General features: G+C 41.4%; 1 protein-coding gene across 1 annotated transcript in view; it reads right to left on the reverse strand.

Moving 5' to 3' along the window:
- The window catches only part of ABCA12 (ATP binding cassette subfamily A member 12), a gene marked incomplete at both ends in the record, with an annotated part of 85,662 nt that overhangs the window by 39,181 nt on the left and 27,868 nt on the right, over positions 1 to 18,613 (reverse strand). Inside the window, 15 exons of the mRNA XM_080632030.1 lie at positions 859 to 1,038; positions 2,371 to 2,461; positions 3,592 to 3,711; positions 4,282 to 4,421; positions 4,991 to 5,192; positions 6,135 to 6,299; positions 7,202 to 7,375; positions 8,186 to 8,310; positions 8,766 to 8,878; positions 8,991 to 9,244; positions 10,643 to 10,749; positions 11,487 to 11,602; positions 12,232 to 16,383; positions 16,511 to 16,601; positions 17,640 to 17,752. Of these exons, the coding sequence (XP_080488156.1) occupies positions 859 to 1,038; positions 2,371 to 2,461; positions 3,592 to 3,711; positions 4,282 to 4,421; positions 4,991 to 5,192; positions 6,135 to 6,299; positions 7,202 to 7,375; positions 8,186 to 8,310; positions 8,766 to 8,878; positions 8,991 to 9,244; positions 10,643 to 10,749; positions 11,487 to 11,602; positions 12,232 to 16,383; positions 16,511 to 16,601; positions 17,640 to 17,752 (6,143 nt within the window). The remainder of the gene's footprint in view (positions 1 to 858; positions 1,039 to 2,370; positions 2,462 to 3,591; positions 3,712 to 4,281; positions 4,422 to 4,990; positions 5,193 to 6,134; positions 6,300 to 7,201; positions 7,376 to 8,185; positions 8,311 to 8,765; positions 8,879 to 8,990; positions 9,245 to 10,642; positions 10,750 to 11,486; positions 11,603 to 12,231; positions 16,384 to 16,510; positions 16,602 to 17,639; positions 17,753 to 18,613) is intronic.

Consider the following 18,613-nt stretch of genomic DNA (forward strand, 5'->3'; position numbering starts at 1 on the left):
AGCAGCTTTGCAGATTCCTGTTAGGAAATGGCATGCTGTAGATACAGTTTGACAGATAGGACTTTTTTCCTTTTAAATGTTTGCTTAAATAAAGGCAACAGAAGTTTTTCCCCTACAGAATGTTTTTCCTGAGTATTCCATATATAAAGTATATGATGGAATGGAGGACAATCATGGAAAAAAGCTGCTTTCATGGGAATAGACAACTATTATCAGGGTGTGAAGTCACAAGAAAAGAAAAAGTTTCTATCTACTCCTCAGTTATGAGGTATAAACCCAAACAGGTCACAGGACTTATAAGCAAATCTTAGTTGAGGAGAAATTAGGCATTCTTTAAAACTTAAGACACATTTGTGTCACTACATCAAATTACTGTGAGTTAATATAAATTAATATAAGTTCCTATTCTCTGATCTGAAGCTGCAATTTGATCCCACAAATATGAGAAGTGTGACTGAGAAGACCCAATCTAATATTGCAGTGTTTGCCTGGAACATCTCAACAGCTTTATGACCTTCTGATAAATGGAATTGTCTCATATTTGGACTTGATGACCTTAAAGGTCTTTTCCAACCTAAATGATGGTGAAGTGTCATTCAAACTGAGAATTAACCAAAAGAAAACACCAGTTGACCAGAGGCTTTCTATACAGACAGTGAAGCTGTAAGAGAAGAGAAGGTATAAACAGGAGCGTGTAAAACACTGCCACAAGGAGATGGCAGTGTGCAAGTCCCATGCACACTGGCTCAAAATCAATTGCTGTGTGGTGGGAACTGTTGATGGAAAGCCAAAATTCTTATGCTGGACTTCAACCCCATACCAAGCTAATTTACGGGAGGATTCAAGACTGTCACATACTTGCGAAAAGCTCGTTCTTCAGAAAGAGCTCTTTAGCAACCATTTCCATTTCCTCTAAGTTCTTGACTGCCTGAATGCGGTTAAATGAGACACAGGAGGACACATTCACAGCAAGGGTAGCCAGTGTGTTCAGCTGCTCCACAATGTCAGAGTTGTTCTGCAATTCCAGCCAAATATCATCTGAAAAAAAACCAAACCCACAAGCAAAACCAGTAGCATCCTTACACACAACAAAAAATCATCACATCATTCTGCTCTTTACACTATGACACCAGACAGGAAGGAAAAAACCCCATTATAGTGAACATTAAATGTAAAAACATTTCTGCACTTAACAGTGCAATGAAGGCATGTTGTTGACCCAGTTTTTATGTTAATCTTTAGTAATATGCTCGTGAGTTTGCCTTTGGGAGGATGCCAGCAATGGAATGTGACAGCCATCTCAAATCAGAAGATGCTACTAACCTGCTGAGGTTTTAGACCTGCATATGATGCTCCCCATTCATCCCACATCTGATGGGTTTTGATCTAATCAACTTGTCTGTTGAGCTGTTCTGTCTCAGGGGAGCACGTGGTTTATGCAAGCACATCAAGGAAAAGTTATGTCTATTGTGCTGATGTGTGTACTAAACCTGATAATGCAGTTTAATAAAGGCACTGCTGTTTCCTGGCTGTTTTAAAAGGTGACTGCATAATGCAGTGTAACTAATATGGAACAGCTGCTGCAACCGTGATGATTTTATGGGCAGTTAAGACAGGAGCTGCTACTCACGAAATAACAAAGGGGTCATCACAAACAGTATGCAAATACCCTTCTGACTGCAAAAGACTACAAACGCTCTTGGTTTATGCTGGGGTTTGCTAGCCTAACTCAGATTGACGTTGACATATATGGCTACTCATTGAAAAAGCAGGTAGGGACACTAAGACCAACTAGGAAGGGACTGTGATCCCCACGCTGTGCAGGTATCCACCACTGCCAGTCACTGATGATTCCCACAGCACAGATCAGCAACTCTCACCAAGAAGGGCTGTGCAAGACCACCAGAGAATGGCAAATTCCAGCACAGCATCTCCTGCAATGATTCCTCTGGCTTTATGAGCCCGGGCACCTTTATCTGATCCCTTGCTTTTCTGCTCTGGAAAACTTTTAAGTTGAACCCTTACGTGATGCAAGTGAGCTCTCCACATTTCCCAACAGAGTCCCAGGTAACTCATTTGAAGTCATAATTATGGCTAAACAGTGTCCTCCAGTGGCCACACTCAGCTGCAGAGATTCTCATCCCACTATTCCTCCTAACATTCACAAGAAACATCTCTTCAGACAAGCGCTTTGGCTTTCTAAGGGTCTTTTCCAATAGCTCACAACATTTTTGAATCACAGCTGAGACTGCCTCACACCACAGCATCTGATACTGGCCAGAGAAAAGCTGTACCAAAGGATGGCTACAGCTTGGTGACTCTGGAGACCTGAAGTACCAATGAGAAGGCAGCACATGCGGACCAACTTACCCAGTTTGTTTATTTGAGCCAGCAGTTCAGCTGCATCCAAATCCACCATCAGCTTGATGAAAACCTGGACAAAGGGATTCCTCAGGGTGTTCTGTCAACAAGTAAAAAGGAAAAAAAAGCATCAGTTTGACCAGAAGCCCTTTGAGCTTATTCAGTGTATTTCTAAAATACAACAGACCAGCTTGCCCTCACTGAGCATTTGTACAGTCCCCTCCTACTCCATTCCTGACCTTTCCGTATAATCACTCTGTGTACCAGGATGGGGAAATGCTGGCAATGAAAATGTTAGTCCAAGTTAGCAGTTTTTTTGGAGTCAAGAGGGGTTGTCTATTGAGTCTTCGTGAGTCCCATGGAAAAATCATGGATAATCTTTGTTATTCTAGAAGTACAGTAAATTTCATTTGTGTCTGGTTTAAGTCCTATTCACACAGGCAACCAAAGTTTAGCTTGGAGACTAGCAGACAGATTCTTCTGGGGGCTGAATAGTTCATTATTTCACCAATAAGTGCCGTCAGCAGAGAATATTTTATTTCACTTTCGCATAGTCCACTCTGGATTTTCTCTCGGTGCCATGGAAATGACAGTGAACTTCAGCCACTGAAATTAACTTCTAATGCTTTAGGGTTCCAGAGAGCAACTTTTCATGGTTTTGTAAGAAAAGGAGACAATTTTTACTGCAGAGAACAGGAAGCAAGTATGCAAAACATTACAGCCTACTGCCTTCTGTATCCAAGCAAGGCTAGGCTCCTTAGGAGGGGAAAAAGGAATTTTATTTACAGTCACTGATGTACAAAGGCATCTTCTAGCTCTTATGTGTGTACCCAGAGCTACATGCTTATTATAGATACTGTTTCGTTTTCTGAAAAAGTCATTTCTTGCCTGGTCTTGCCTGGCTGGATCACTCCATCAAGCAGAAAGTTAATTTACAAACTGAAGAGCATTCTCTGCTCATCTGAGCCCTCCCAGCAGGCCTCAGCATGGCCATATTACAAACAGATCATTTCAGAAACAGAGTCCGCATGGAAAGGTGTGTCAGGAGTATTTCTGTTGCAGGAACAGGCAGGCAGGCACAGAAACTGTGAAGTCCAGGTCAAAAGCCTGAGAAAGGTCTCCCCAGCTGACTTACGATGTCCCTGAGGTCCCTGGAGCCCCACTTGCAGTGAAGAAATCCATCCCCCCATTCAGTCCTGTAATAGAGATGGGGCAGGTGAGATATCATACCTTGATCATCGGAACTGTCTGGTTTAACTTCGTCAGTGAATTCATGATGTCAGGAGACTTGTCCAGCCACTCTTGGGACTTCAGGGCTAGATCAGCCATCTGCTCCAAGGTTGCATTAGACTACAGAAAAGCCCACAGCATACAGGGATTCATTTATTCATTACCTTACAGCTTTTAAATAATGAACAAATCAATAAAACAGCTAAGACCAGGTTTGGTTTCCTCAGGATTTTTCTTAGCATCCTATCTGTTTGGCAAAATGCCCCTAAACAAACTAAATTTGGATGCAAGTACTTAAAAATATGGCCTCATATGTGGCATTTGGAGCATGTCTTGGATATCAGCTCTCCTTCTGCCACTGGTCTGCTTGCAAACAATACTGGTTATAGCATTTGTCCTGGGACACATCTGTTATTGGCTGAAAACATGGGGGTGAAACTTCATAAACTGAAAGCCTTAAAAAAGAATAAATTAGATATTAGACCAACAGCAATATTTTTGGAGGTAAGAGTCTTTCAAAGACAAAAGATGACTCATATGACCAGCAAGGCAACTAGGAAAAGATAATTTCACTAATACTCCAAACAGTCAGAAAACAGACTTGTGCCTCCCAGAGGAACAAGCCTGTGCTAGATAAATTACAGTCTTTTTGAGTGGGCATAATCTGATATACTGTAAAAAGAGCCATACCTTTCCCATGATTGCTCGAGTTTCTACGGTATCTGGTGTGTAAAGGATCTTCCCAAAAATCATAGGTTTTAAAAAAGACCAAATTAAAGCTCCAGTTGGGGTCTTGACCAAGTCCAGGTAAAAGGATAAGCAAAATGGTGCTGCAAGGGAACAAAAGCAAACAAATTGCACAGAGCACAAACAGACCAGACATGAGAAAGCTACCAGTGTGGTTTTTCCCATCTGTCCAGTTTGTGGCTGTGTCCAGTGAATGACTCCAGGGCCCTCTTCACTGACTGATATAATGTGTCTTAAGAAAAGCAGTCCACTCCTAAGATCTCCTGTTGCTGAACTCAAGACAACAAGAGTCTCACTGTTTGAGCCAAGATTCTCTGCTTGAAGGTTAAATGGAGTTTTGTGAACTCAGAGGAGCTAATAATGTCAGCAGGGTTGGAAAAACTACACATCAAGAAAAAGCAGTGACCTGTCAAGCCCTAAGACCAGATCATCAACAAATGGGAAACAGTGCAGTGTCAAGTATTGCTCTGCTACATAGGTTGTTTTACTTTTAACATCAATGGAAATAAACCCCCAGATCTTCTGCTAGCATAAATAATGAGCACTTACAGCCCTCCAAAGACACACAGGGGAACAGCTCAGCACTGTATCTCTCTGGAAAGAGTAGAGCTTGGCTCTGAAATGTTTTTCCTTAAGGAAAAGCCAGACTTACTGGAGTCCTGTGGAATCCCATATTTCCTCATCATCTTTTGGACGTAGACATCCTCTACATAAGAACTGTTGCTTACAGGGTCTCCAAAATCTGGAAGCAAGGACTCAAAAAATAGGGGTGTGATCTCTTGGTTACAGAGAATTTTTGACATTGACTTAAATGTGCCACGTGTTATTCCCAAGTTGCTTGGTTTAAATAACGCCTGCAAAAAAGACAAAATCCTGCATGTGAAAAGCATCCCACTCTGAGAGAAAAAAGAAATAACAGAATTAGAAGGCAAGGACTGACATTTTACACTGCTTGTTCATCTCTACCAAAAAAAAAAAAAAGGGTGGCTTTTTCATGGAAATCATGCTTTTTTTTTAATGTTAACCTCTGTTATGACACAGGTGGTAAACTCATTTCCAGGTATGAGATCCAATGTAGATATTGTCTATAATATTTGTTCAGGAATTGCCTGTAATGTGTGCCTGGTGACACATATACACCCTGGGTTACAAGACATAATTTGTCACACAAATGCGCACATCCTCCATCCCTATGACTGCATGTGGTTCTACAATGCCCAGGCAAAGTGATTACCAGAAACAATTCCTGTGATCTATGCTGTCATTGACTGGATGCAGTACTGGACTAAATTAGTACAAGCTGATGTTACTGCAGCTGTCGGAGCAGGATGTGGGGTGTACCCAATGTTTTGGGTAGTCTTGAGGCTTCGGGCATGATCTAATGCACACTAAAGCCAGAGCAGTCTTGCTTGTTGACTTGCATGGTTTTGGATAGCCTTTAGCGGGGGGTTCTCCAGTTGTTTTCACAAGCTGATCCCTGCCAGTATTTTGTTGGAAGTCTACCCTCGTCTCAACGCAGTTCTTCATCTTCTGTATTATTGTTCTTGCTGTCCCTCTCATGGCATATGTACCTAGTGTCCCTCCTGTGATGAGCACATGGCAGTCCCACTGCTCCAAATCAAAGCTCTCTCAAGCAGGCAATGCATAAGTTTGAAAGAGATTCTTAGAACACCGCTGCTTTAAAAGAGATTCAGTAATCTATGGTTTAACACACCTTTGGCTTCCAAGGTAAGAAATTATTGTGGAAACTGTTCCAGTGGTGTTTTGCCTGCAAAGCACATGCAGTCTACACGTACCTTAGTCAGCGGCGTATTTCTAGACTGCCGGAGCTTTTTCAGTGAATGAATAGCTTGTAGTAATGGATCAACATCAGATTCAACCTGGTTTCTGAAATATTTCACTTTTGTCAGAAGGCCTAACATCTTGTCCATGGGTTTCTGAAGTTCCTTAGGGAAAAACATCTACAAGAGGCAGGAAGGAAATCAGTTATGATTAGCAGGAATCTGTGAGCACATACGTGTATTGTGTTAATTCCAAGACAAAGATTGTGGGATTTACAAATCTGTAAGGAGGCTTAGGGAGTGGGTGTCCCATAGGAAATGAATGGGATTTGTATTCCTAAATCCCCAAGTGCTTTTGAAAATGCTCCCCTGAATATTGCATATCCTGAATGGTGCATGTTTCCGAACACCTACAGTTGGGAAACGTGTACCACGTATTGGCTGGAACATAATCCAAGTCACTATGGGGTATCATTTTGCACAACATAGATGTGAAACACTGCGAGTGACTTTTGTCCTGAGCCAAATTCATTCTCATTTAATAAATCTTCTTCCCCAGGATCACTTCTGTAGCATTTTTAAACATGGATTCAATATTCACTTCTCTGTGAATAGTAATTTTACATGCTGTTTCTATGGTTGTATGCATGGAATATTTGAATAATTTATTAACTTGGTAGTGCCAACTAGATTGGAAACATGCATTTTACAGGAAATTTTCCAGGGCTTCCCTTTCCAAGGAATAAAACATTTAGCCCAGTGCCTTATTTTTTGGGAAGCCTGAACGCAGAGGGGAATGTTCAAGAGGTTGTGCAGCATATAAATTATATACGATAGGGAGGCATTTAGAGTAGGTCCAGTGCCTTTCAATGAGGTTAGCTGGTTTACACCAGCTGGGATCCTCATTTATATCCACACTGTCACAGCATGGATATGCAATAAAAATCACTGCATGAGCAAAGCCTGATCTTTGGCTTGTGTAAATCAGCATCGCTTCTGGCCACTGCAATGGTATTTTATGACCTTTCAGCCACTACATGCAGCAAAGACTACAGAAAGCACTCTACAAATCCAGCACTAACCTTGTATAAGAAATTGTAAATGTCTAAGTGTCGCAACAGAGTGACCCCCAGGATGTACATCTCACGAGTCCTCTCTGAAAGAGAGAGATTGCAGAACTCCTTCACTACTGTTTGCAGCTGTGGGTCAGCAGGATGGAAGCTACAAGACTCCAGCTGGAGGATCTGAGAAATGAGCTGTGTTTGCACAAAGAAAGAAAAGATTTGTTAGGGGGTAGACTGCTCACTCTAGTATGCATGGATTAATCTTGCCTCGCTGTTGTTCTTTCCGCAGGGTCATATTTCAACCCTGAGAACTAGAAAATGCCTACCCCATTACTCCTGCTCCAAGGGACAAATCCTAAGGATTGTGTTTTACTGCCCAGCTTGCACAGAAGTAAAAGCTTTTGTGGCTTCAATTTCCCATTGACTGATGCATGTGAAGTTTGGAAAAAAGTGTGCTCAGTCCAGACAAGATGGTTGGGAAGGGGAAAAGCATCTAGAGCTCTATTTGTGCAGGAGGCTGAGGAAGGCAAGCTCATCCCTTATTATGGGAGGCTATTTCTGGATCCTGAGTTCTCTCACATGGTTAGAAGTGTGCTTTTCCATCTGGACTACAATGATTTCTCAGCACTGAAGACCCCACCAAGGATCCCACTCAGTCCCCATTAGTCTGCTATAGTGAACTGGCCTCTTGCTGCAGATCAGAGCAATCACTTACCAGGCAGTGCCTGGCTGCATATCAGCTGCTGGTGACAGCCAAAGAGACCATATGGCTATTGGTCTCCTATGGCTGGACTGATGACAATGACTGCTCTTATTGCACTTCTGATGGCCATTTTGATCCATAACATGCTATGCTGTCTATCCCTATGGGATCATCCACCTCTCTTTGTGTTGTCATGCATGCACTGATCTGCTTAGCTGTATTCACTAGCAAATTCTGGTTTTCATGGTCTGAGAGCAAGAAAGCAACAAGACCTCCCACAAGGATGACCACAAACTTACCTGACTGCTGTTTTCTGGGAGAGATGCTTCCAGAAGAGCATCAATACTGGCTGTGGACATTCCTATTGTGTTTTTGAGATCTTCTTTGAGCTGGTCTATGTTTTTAAACACATCTCTTAACTTTTCTGTAAAGAACAATCACAGAGCAATTGATGTAATTGCTTCCTCCAGACATACAGCTATCTTAAGGACACAGAGAGGACTTTAGGTTAAGTATGGAAGTGTGGTACATAGCTGCTGATAAAAAAACCCAAAAACTTTCAAAATACAGTCATATTTCCTAGGTTTTGAAGTCTGATTTGTGGGCTTAAGTTTACAGGTCTAGTGATGGCAAAAGTTGCTCAAAGACAAAGATTTGGGACTTGCAGCACAAAGAACTATTTGGGCTGTATGGGAAACAAAGGATGATATAGAACAGGCTTCAGAATTACCCTAGCTAAAAGATCCCAAGGACTTGGTGTATGGTTATTTCATTAATATCACTTCTCCCTGGCAGCTAAGGAAGCTTTGGGATTTTCAGCAGAAAGTATGGTACCAGTAATCGTATTTCCCACACTGTAAAGTAAATACAGAAAACTACCTTGTTTGTTAGAGTATGTTAAATTCTCAGTGATGTTCAATATGGAATTCAAAGCAGTCAGATATTGAGGAATCTCTTGAAAGAAAGCGATTTCTGGTACACTTTCTTGAAACCTAAATTGGAAAAAGCCAAAACCACCAACAAAATTAAGAATATGGAAAGAAGACAAGAAGCCATTTCATGAACAGAATACTAAAGCAGTTTAAGACAGAGTGAGAGCCTCACCACTTCATTTGTGTCTGGATGTTCGTGGCATCCCCAATAAGTACATTCTGAAGCTCTTGGGAGATTCTTCTGTGATTCAGTACATTGGTCACAACTTGATTGCTCAGTTCAATAGTGTGGAGGAGCTGCGCATAAGATTGACCCTGTCCACACAGTTCTCCAAAACTAACATTAGGGAGATGGCAGATGTCCCGTATTGACTTAAAACTCTCATAGTCACAAAGAATTGTTGTCAGATCCCGGAGGCGAGATATCTTCAAAAGAAATTGTGAAAAGGAAAACAAATGCACAAACACCATTTAGGTGACAGAATTATAAAAGGCAGATTTTTAAAAGTCTAGCTGTCCCTTTCCATTTTTCTTTAGGATTAAAAATACGTATTAAATTTTCTGTTCATTCGAAATGTCTCCAGTTTATAACAATCATTCCTACATGAGTTTTAGAAGACCTCGCTACGCAACATTGCACAGGATCTATAAACCTTGCAAGCCTTAACATATCGTTTCCCCTGCCCAACACGCATACACAGCAATAGTCCATTTGGACTTACCTGCTGACCAATTAATCTTCCCAGAGACCAAATAAATCTACCTCGTGCAACAGGTTTAACTTTTCAGATACCACCTGGTCAACTGTACTACAGCATACGAAACACAGGTGGCTACAAGTCAGGACTTCCACATCTGCCAATCTGTGTAAAATTATAGTCCTTTGCCTACTCTGCCTACTCTTGTCTGACATCAGTAGTTACATTATCAGTGTCTCGTGGCAAGAACTATTTTCTGGTTTGCGCCTATCAGTATCTGTCACACTGCAGCTTGTCATACTATTGTTACAGAAATATTAAGCAGTAACAGCATTGCATACGGTTATCTTGTTTGTTTTAAAAGAAAGAGTTCTAAATTCTATTTCTTACACAATAAAGTGCACGCATGTTATTACTGCAGTCATGGACATACGTATGGTGTAAGAAGCATTTTATTCAAACGAGGCATTGCCAAATCCAAAGCTGGTGAGGGAAATCCCTGAGTCGCTATTGCTTAGGTGCTTAATCTCAGAAACCATTATGGTGCTGTGAGACATCTAGGGATAAAAGGACATGTGGTAACTAAACCATGTTTGAAACTACCAGTTGGGTATTGAACAATTTTCGGCACGGCAGAGGTATCCAACTATTTGTACCTTCAAAAGATCCTCCCTACACCTCAAATGAAGCTGAAGCATCCCAGAATGATCTCTGCTCTTCACAATGGTTTGCTAAATCTCAGCGTACTGAACTTTAAAACTTCTGTTGTACTGAGTTACGATGAATATGCTGCCACTGGCAACCTATGCAGCGTTCATCCTTTTGGGATGGCTGGTGAAAAACAGAAGCCATTCTAGCCGACAAAGTGGAAGGACAGGAGCACCTCTGCCTTCTCAGAAAAATGGGTGTACACTTGGTAGGGACTCATATAAGGACAAGATCCTCAGCCTATTTTGATGGTGACCTTTAAATATAGGCAGCAGGCAGAAAAGATAATTTCAGTCCTAGTTTTTATCAGCTATTCTTTTAAGAAACTTTTTTCCATATTCTGTTTTTCAAAACCTCCATTGCACATTCATGTATCACTGCATGATGTCCTTCAAGTCAGCATTTTAAGCAGACTCACTTTTAGCTTCAGGAGCTCTGGTATGGATGAATGTTTCTCAGAGGTATTATTTTGCATAAAAGAGTCCTTTTTCAGATGGGTTTGCTTCAAAAGTAGTGTGATGTTTTCTGTGCAAGGAAGAAAACAAAAGTTACTAGAGACAAAAACACCAGACTTGCAGATGCTTTGCAGATGCGAATATCAGCACTTTTATCCTGAGGCCTACTGATCATTGATGTTTTCCACCAAATGGTCGTGGCTCAAAATCATGTCATGGCCTCTGAAAAACCATTGTCATGGCCTCTGAAATCACAGACCAAGACCTAGGTTGTAATCTGGATTATAATGGGTCCAGTCTGAGCAGGTGCTCTGATCTGAAAGAAATCCACACCCCACTGATAACAGAACTTCCGATAGCGCCCTTCAGAGTACATGCTGTAACTATATTCTGTGAGCAGATAAACCTCTCAGGTTCTACAATAAGCTCATATGATGAATATCTATGTGAAATACCATGTTAACTCTCAAAAATAACTCCTGTCATCTTACAGGTACATAAAGCTGTGAAGGGAATATAGGTTTCTTATTTGTAAGATTTCTTTATCTGAGTGTCAGCCACCTGTCATCACATCACGAAGAGTAGACATGCCTTCTGGATAGAGTTGGATGGAAAACTTACATTCACAATATGACATAACTCAAACAAAGAAGGAGTCTGTGTCCTGAAGTCTCACAGCTCCTGTTAATTGCCAGCAGGCAAAATAATGTAACACCATTCCTTCTCAGCATTAGACAAAGCACTTTGGAAAGACAGGCACAACATATTCCAGCTGAGGTCCCGCAACATTAATGAAATCATGATTACCTGTCAATTTGCTGTCTTCAGCTTCAGTGGTATTTATTAAACACATCAGGTAGGGGTTATAGCTGTTATTCACTGTCACCTGTAAGATGGTGTTTTCAAATTCTAAAAACAGAAATCTGGAAAATAAGATAGGATTTTAAACCAGCTTCTCTTTCAGACACAAGGTGCATTAGTGAGCAGCCTGTCAGCTGTGTAGATGCTGTTCCTTGGCAGCGTAAATAAGAATTCCAGATGAAGCCATGTGTCTCCCATGACACCTCCTAAGTAGGTATCCTCCCAATTATATTTCATCAATTCTTTTTACTTTCATCTCCCAAAGCTGTCAGTCACACTCAAACCATATGTATTAGAAAACACACTTGAGAGGTTCACTGTGGATACAAGGAAAAGTTGGAAAGCAATGCCTAGGGGAGATTGAGAATCAAAAATTAGAGAGTTATACCATAAAGAAGAGGTTTCCAAAGAGTTTACCGCAGGTAGCAAACCTCCTACAGGATTCTGCTTTCACTGTGAACTGATACACCCTAAACCAGAAGATTTTTGAAAGTCCCACTTTTAGCTGTATGTTCAGTTCAATGACAAATTTCTTCTTCAATTTAACCCACCTTATAGCTAGTCTCCTAAATTATGATGATTGTGGGCTTAAGGTGCTCCACTGGAAGAAAATTACATACTTGTCATGCTGGAATGAGAATGGTGGCCACCACCCATAAATGCTATTGCAATACCCAAAAAACAAACTTACTGTGTGATCAAACTGGTTGGTGACAGAGAATGGTCACTCTGAGTCCAAGGTACAGTCTTGTTGTAGAGGTTTTCTGCCATGACAATGAAGTGATGAGCGACAATATCAATCACAGTGTCAAAACTAGCTTTGTTGGAGACAAAAGCCAAGCTGGAACTTATATTGAATTCATTTAGCAGATCAGAGAAGTCCAGCCTCTTGAGAATGTAGTGAATGGCTTCTGTGATTTCTAGAGCTGACACATCATTGGCAGAGTTATTTACCACTGCTTTGAACAACTTTACAAAGGCAGCTGCTTCAGTTAGATTCGTTTGGGTGTTTAGGAAACCGTCAACCACATCCCAGAAGCTTGAGTAATAATGCCATTTGGTGAGGCTGAAGGTGCCTTGAAGTCTCTGCAGCAGGTCGTTCATGTGGGGCTCATCCTGTGCCACACTTAAGAGTCTGGACAGGTTGTTCCAGCCTGCTAAGCTGTCAGAGAAATTTAGGGAGTTCAGTACTGTTTCATTCAGCATGAGAGGAATGAGCATGTTCAAAAGCTGAGATGGAAGCACATCACGCACATCCTGGACTGGGATGGGGCAGGAAGCATCAGTCTGCAACAACCCCTCTGTGAAAGCAGCCAGAGCTCTCGCCTTCTCCTCTACCCAAGAGCTTTCCAGCTCGGAGACAAGGTTTAATTCAGAAAGGATGCTCAGAGAAAACTGCAGAGACCGGATGATGCACGACAGCTCCTTGGAAAAGTGGCCACTGCCGTTCTTGTAGAGACCAGCAAAGTCTGGAGACAGTTTCAGGTTTGTTAAGGCCTGCCGGAACATGTCTGTAAAGGTGTCATTCTGCCCTGTTCCAGCCTCCATGCCCACAGAATCAAAGAGGGCTTTGCAGGGGCTCCTGGCTAAGGACTCACTTAGAGTGGCGTTTTCAAACAGCATCTCTAGTGTTATGTGGAGTATGTCTTGAGCAGAGCAGTTCTGGGATGGCCCATAACCATTGTTGCTGTTCTCAAGGAAAGGCCTCAAGGCTAAATGCAAAATCTGCCAAATGTTTGCCTCTAGTGCAGTACTGTGCTGTAAGGAAGACTGGCTGAACTCCTGCAGCAGTAAATGTGAGAAATTATAGACAACGTCCATTTTTTCTTCGAACGTTTTGTTTAAGTTGACATCATGAAGGACTTCCATTCCTGCTCTCCATATTTCAATCAGTCTCTGGGTATAGTTACTGTAAAAATCATACAATAGGTTGATAGTTTCAAGCTCACTGATGTTATAGCTTTTCTGCAAACCTTTTAAAATTAAGCTACCCCTTTGCATGGCCTGCAAGTATGTGGAGATGTTGGTTCCTCTGGAGTCGTCTTCATACAGTTCGAACATGGAGAATGTAAAGGTTATCAGCTGCTCCAGTTCCTTGCTGAAAGGAAGGCTGGAGTAATCTTTTATAGTAGCGAACTGATCTTGCAGCATGTCTAGAAGTAACTGGGAAATGAGGTCATCTGTACTATCCCAGTTCATGGACTGGAGTACTTCAGCAATATGCAAGAAAGCACGAAGTTCATTTGCCTGCCTTTCATGAGGGGAACTCTGGAGTTTCTCCATTAGCTCAGATAAAGAAGAGACCAGCGGATAATGATCACTGGAATTCACATTTGCCAGAGTAGCAAGAAGCTGCTCAAGGGATAAGAGCTGTTGTCCAAGATGTTCAGAAGTGACAGGGCTCAACAAGAAGTCAGAAAATAATGACAATACTTTTTCATTTGTGCTGAGATAATTTTCAGTGTCTTCAAGCGAGACTGCATTAAGTGCAATCATTTTGATAGCCTCCCATGCTTTCTCTGTATTAAAATGAGTCCCGTTTAGAATTATCCGATTCCAAATCACTGCAGCCATGGTTAGAATATCTTGATTTTCTTTTCCGTAGGGATCAGGGTAGAACAATCCTTCACCACCACCTTCATACAGTGGTAGTATTTCTGGAAATATTCTTTCTAGGTCCAGAGTGCTGTTTGTGGGAGAAGTGGAATTGAAAAAGAGGTTTAAGGAACTATACAAATCATCCAGATTTGAGGATTTAATTCCGCCACTAGAACTGTGAAAGATGTGATCTACTAACGTTTTCCCAGGAGCTACCCCAAAGTCCACAAGAATCAGAGCTTTCCTCATAACTTCCAGGAGTTTCATGTATTCATCCACTTCTGTTAGGTTCCATTTGGTGGTCAACACGTTGCCAGTGGCATGCCACAGCTGTGAGAAATGTCCCCACTCAGACTGGTTGGAAGCTTTTCTACCCACCTGTAGCAGTTCATGTATACTGCTGTTCCTCATTGAAAGAGTCAGTAACAGATGGGAAAACACAGGCAGCCTATGCCAGTCTGTTAAGCTGTCAGAGAAATTTAGGGAGTTCAGTACTGTTTCATTCAGCATGAGAGGAATGAGCATGTTCAAAAGCTGAGATGGAAGCACATCACGCACATCCTGGACTGGGATGGGGCAGGAAGCATCAGTCTGCAACAACCCCTCTGTGAAAGCAGCCAGAGCCCTCGTCTTCTCCTCTACCCAAGAGCTTTCCAGCTCGGAGACAAGGTTTAATTCAGAAAGGATGCTCAGAGAAAACTGCAGAGACCGGATGATGCACGACAGCTCCTTGGAAAAGTGGCCACTGCCGTTCTTGTAGAGACCAGCAAAGTCTGGAGACAGTTTCAGGTTTGTTAAGGCCTGCCGGAACATGTCTGTAAAGGTGTCATTCTGCTCTGTTCCAGCCTCCATGCCCACAGAATCAAAGAGGGCTTTGCAGGGGCTCCTGGCTAAGGACTCACTTAGAGTGGCGTTTTCAAACAGCATCTCTAGTGTTATGTGGAGTACGTCTTGAGCAGAGCAGTTCTGGGATGGCCCATAACCATTGTTGCTGTTCTCAAGGAAAGGCCTCAAGGCTAAATGCAAAATCTGCCAAATGTTTGCCTCTAGTGCAGTACTGTGCTGTAAGGAAGACTGGCTGAACTCCTGTAGTAGAAGACGTGTTAGGTTATAGACAGGGTTCATTATTTCTTCACTGGAAGCTTCCCCGGCACTTGTATAACGAAGGATTTTCATTGCTGTCCTCAGAAGTTCAGAGAAGATTTCAAAGGTTTTATTGTCAAAATTAAAGAAAAGATCTATAGATTTTAATTTGCTGACATTATAATTCAGTTGTAAGTCTTTTAATATGTACAAGGTCTTTTGTATGGCTTGAGTGACGAGTGAGATATTGGCTACTTCAGAGTTTTCCCCAAACTCTTTAAACACGGCTGTTATAAATTCTGACAACTGATCCAATTGCTCACTGAAAGCACTATTTGAATTATTATTGAGCTTTTGAAAATGACTATTTAATACATCTAAAAACTGCCCATAGGCTCTGATGCCTGTGTTATTCCACTTCATTGATCTCAGTTTCTCCCCAAAGCGCCAATAGGCATTCAACTCATCCCACCGGGCCTCACCCATGGAGCTTTCTACTTTCTGCATCAGCTCAAACACAGGCATCAGTAGGTACTGATAACCTATGGTTTTGTCTGTCATTATAAAAAACAGCTTCTGGAGAGCTAGGAGCTGGTCTGGAAAGTTTCTGTAGGACACAGGCTTCAGGAGATCACCAGAAAACAAAGATGACACTTCTTGCATTCCATTTAAATGGTCTCTGAAGTCTTCCAGAGAGGATGGCACACTAGTGGAGAGCAAAAATTTGAGAGCATCCTTAGCGTGCACTGCACTAAAATTAGAAATATTTAGCAGAACTGGATTCCAAATCCTTGTAGCTAATTTTAAAGCACTCTGAATTTCTTTCCACTGGGTCATTATATTGAAAATGGAAGTCCCATTAAAGTCACTCTGTAATTGCATTGATGTGAAGGTATAGATTTCATCAATTATTTCCTTATTATACGGTTCCTTTAATTTATAATCATGATTTGGATTCATTCCCAGTTCAAGAATTGCATACAATTTCTGTAATGTTTCATTCTTCAGATTTCTGAATAGATTTAAGCTTTTTAATTCACTTCTATTCATTTTTTTCTCAAAGCCTTTTAAAGGATGTAGAGACTTTGGTATGGCTTCTAACTCATCCAAATTAATGGACATCTTGGAGTCTTTTCCACCAATTTCTGGTGATTTTATTTTTCTAGAGGGGAACAAAAAAGCATTTTAGTGAATATGAAATCAATGCAAGTGAAATGTAAGGTGATATAGAGCAAAGATCATAGATATGAATTATACTGTTAGTAATATCCCTCTAGGTAACATCTTACCTCAGAAATTCCTCCAATTCAGATACTAAAGTCCAATTGTCTTTCCAGTTAACAAAGGGATTACAAATATATCTGGTCACCAAATCTTTATCTAGAACAAATATGTAAAGAGTAAAGATCACATTACTTTGGAAACTAAGAAAAGCTGCATCGCAAATCTGTCAAGGATAACATGCATGTATGAAGTTAGGCTCCTATAACAAGACACAAGATACTGGTTAGAAATTTGGGTGTTCTTTTGGGGTGTAACTCTTACGGGCCTTCCGAACAAAGTCAGGATGCTATCTACCATTGTAGAAATGATTTTCCATCTCAGGAACAGCTCAATGCCCCTGTGATCTGGGTGCTAATGGAGCTCCCTTCCTGCTTTAGAGCCATTTTGCCATCAGTTATGCAGCTTGTTTCTTCCCTTCATCTGGGAATTACTTTCTACTACTCGCATGTAGTCTTTGTCTGCAGCATCATTTATGTCTCTTATAGCTTTTTACATTCATCTTGATATCCCCAAGAGTCCAGTCCTCTCACAAGACACATCTCCATGTCCTCCTTACTTGAATTGCATTAATCTTTCTTCTTATTCCCCTCAACTGCCACAACCTCCATGAAACAAATAGAGAAGGGATAGCATTTACCCATCTGACCCCTGTGGCATTTAGATGCTGTACCATTCCCTTGCCTATTCACAAAACCTCAGTTAGAGGTGGACATCAAGACTCTGACTCTGCTATAAGCTGACAGGGGTTTAGAGGAATTGCTAATCCTGATGAATACTGCTTGTTATGCATTCCAGCCCCAGCCCCTACCTTGATGTACTGAGGTGAGTTTGACAAAGCCCACAACTACAGGCAGATTTTGACACTCACTCCCAAAAAATCAAGATAAAAAATGACCACTCCCCATGTCGACTGAGACTGCAAACTCATGTTCATTCAGTGTATTAACAAAGCTTTTTTTCTTCTCCATTTGAAATGAGGTATTTTACTCACATTTGTAAAAAGTTGAAAGAAGAATTCATTATGTTGAGCCCTGAACAGTATGCGATCTCTATGGTTATGTATTAGCCTGGAGTTTGCTTCTCCTCAGCACCACAGGTTTTCAACACAGATATGACTTTATGGAGGAGTCTTACCTTGCTCCAAGCAGCTCAGGGAATATGGAAGATCTCTAACCCCATTCTGATTAGTTTTGAATCTATCATCAGTCACAAGTGATGCAGAGACATTCTCAGCTGCCAGCAGCATGCTAAAGGAAAAACAAACACACACCCAGGTTTACGAAAAGAAATAAAACAAGTATTCAAGCTGGAGTACAGCCTATCATTCTTAAGATGCCTGATACACAAGACATTGCCCCTGCTTTTAATTATCTGTTTGATCATGCACAAAATACAAATACAATGGGCTTTGATGGGAAAGCCATGGTAGTATAGTAGCACAAACAGATGTGTGGTACTCATTAGGAGTACTTTTTCAAAAGGTTATGTAAAATCTATAGATTTTAACCACTTAAATCCTCACAAAAGGTCTTAGAAAACACCCAGGTGATACGCCAGCTCACTGATTCACTGCTGCTGTGAATCTCTTCCTAAGAGAAACCAAGAAGCAAGCAGACAAGACTCCAGGTTGAGCAGGGATCCCTAGAGAACAACATCTATGGAAGGAAGAAGCAATCACAAATAACTGTTACCATTTCCATTTCTCCTTCTTTCCTCTTTTATACTGTAATAATCAGGCTGACAGGGAAGCAAGGAATGTTTTTCAGTCTTAGGAAAGAATAAGCTGATAATCAGGCATATTGTATCACACAGGAAGTAATTTAAAAGTCTGCTCACTGTGTGCAGGTTACTGAAAACTTCATGGTGATTATTAGTCCCTTTTGCTTCTCCTGTATAAAGAGCAGCTTTTCACTGCAGGCACAGGGTCACTGTGAAATGCATGATCTCTCCCCTGCCTGAGGTTCTGCAGCTGACACACAAAGAAGCTAGCTGAGCTGATTTCAGTGGCAACTTATAGAGCACCAGGGAACTCTTTTCTCCTCATTTAATATGACGTCTCCATGCAGGTTTCATGGACTTGGCACTCACCATTTCCATTCTGCAGTTGA

This window comes from Psittacula echo, assembly GCF_963264785.1.
Source record: "Psittacula echo genome assembly, chromosome: 20".
Lineage (NCBI taxonomy): Eukaryota > Metazoa > Chordata > Aves > Psittaciformes > Psittacidae > Psittacula > Psittacula echo.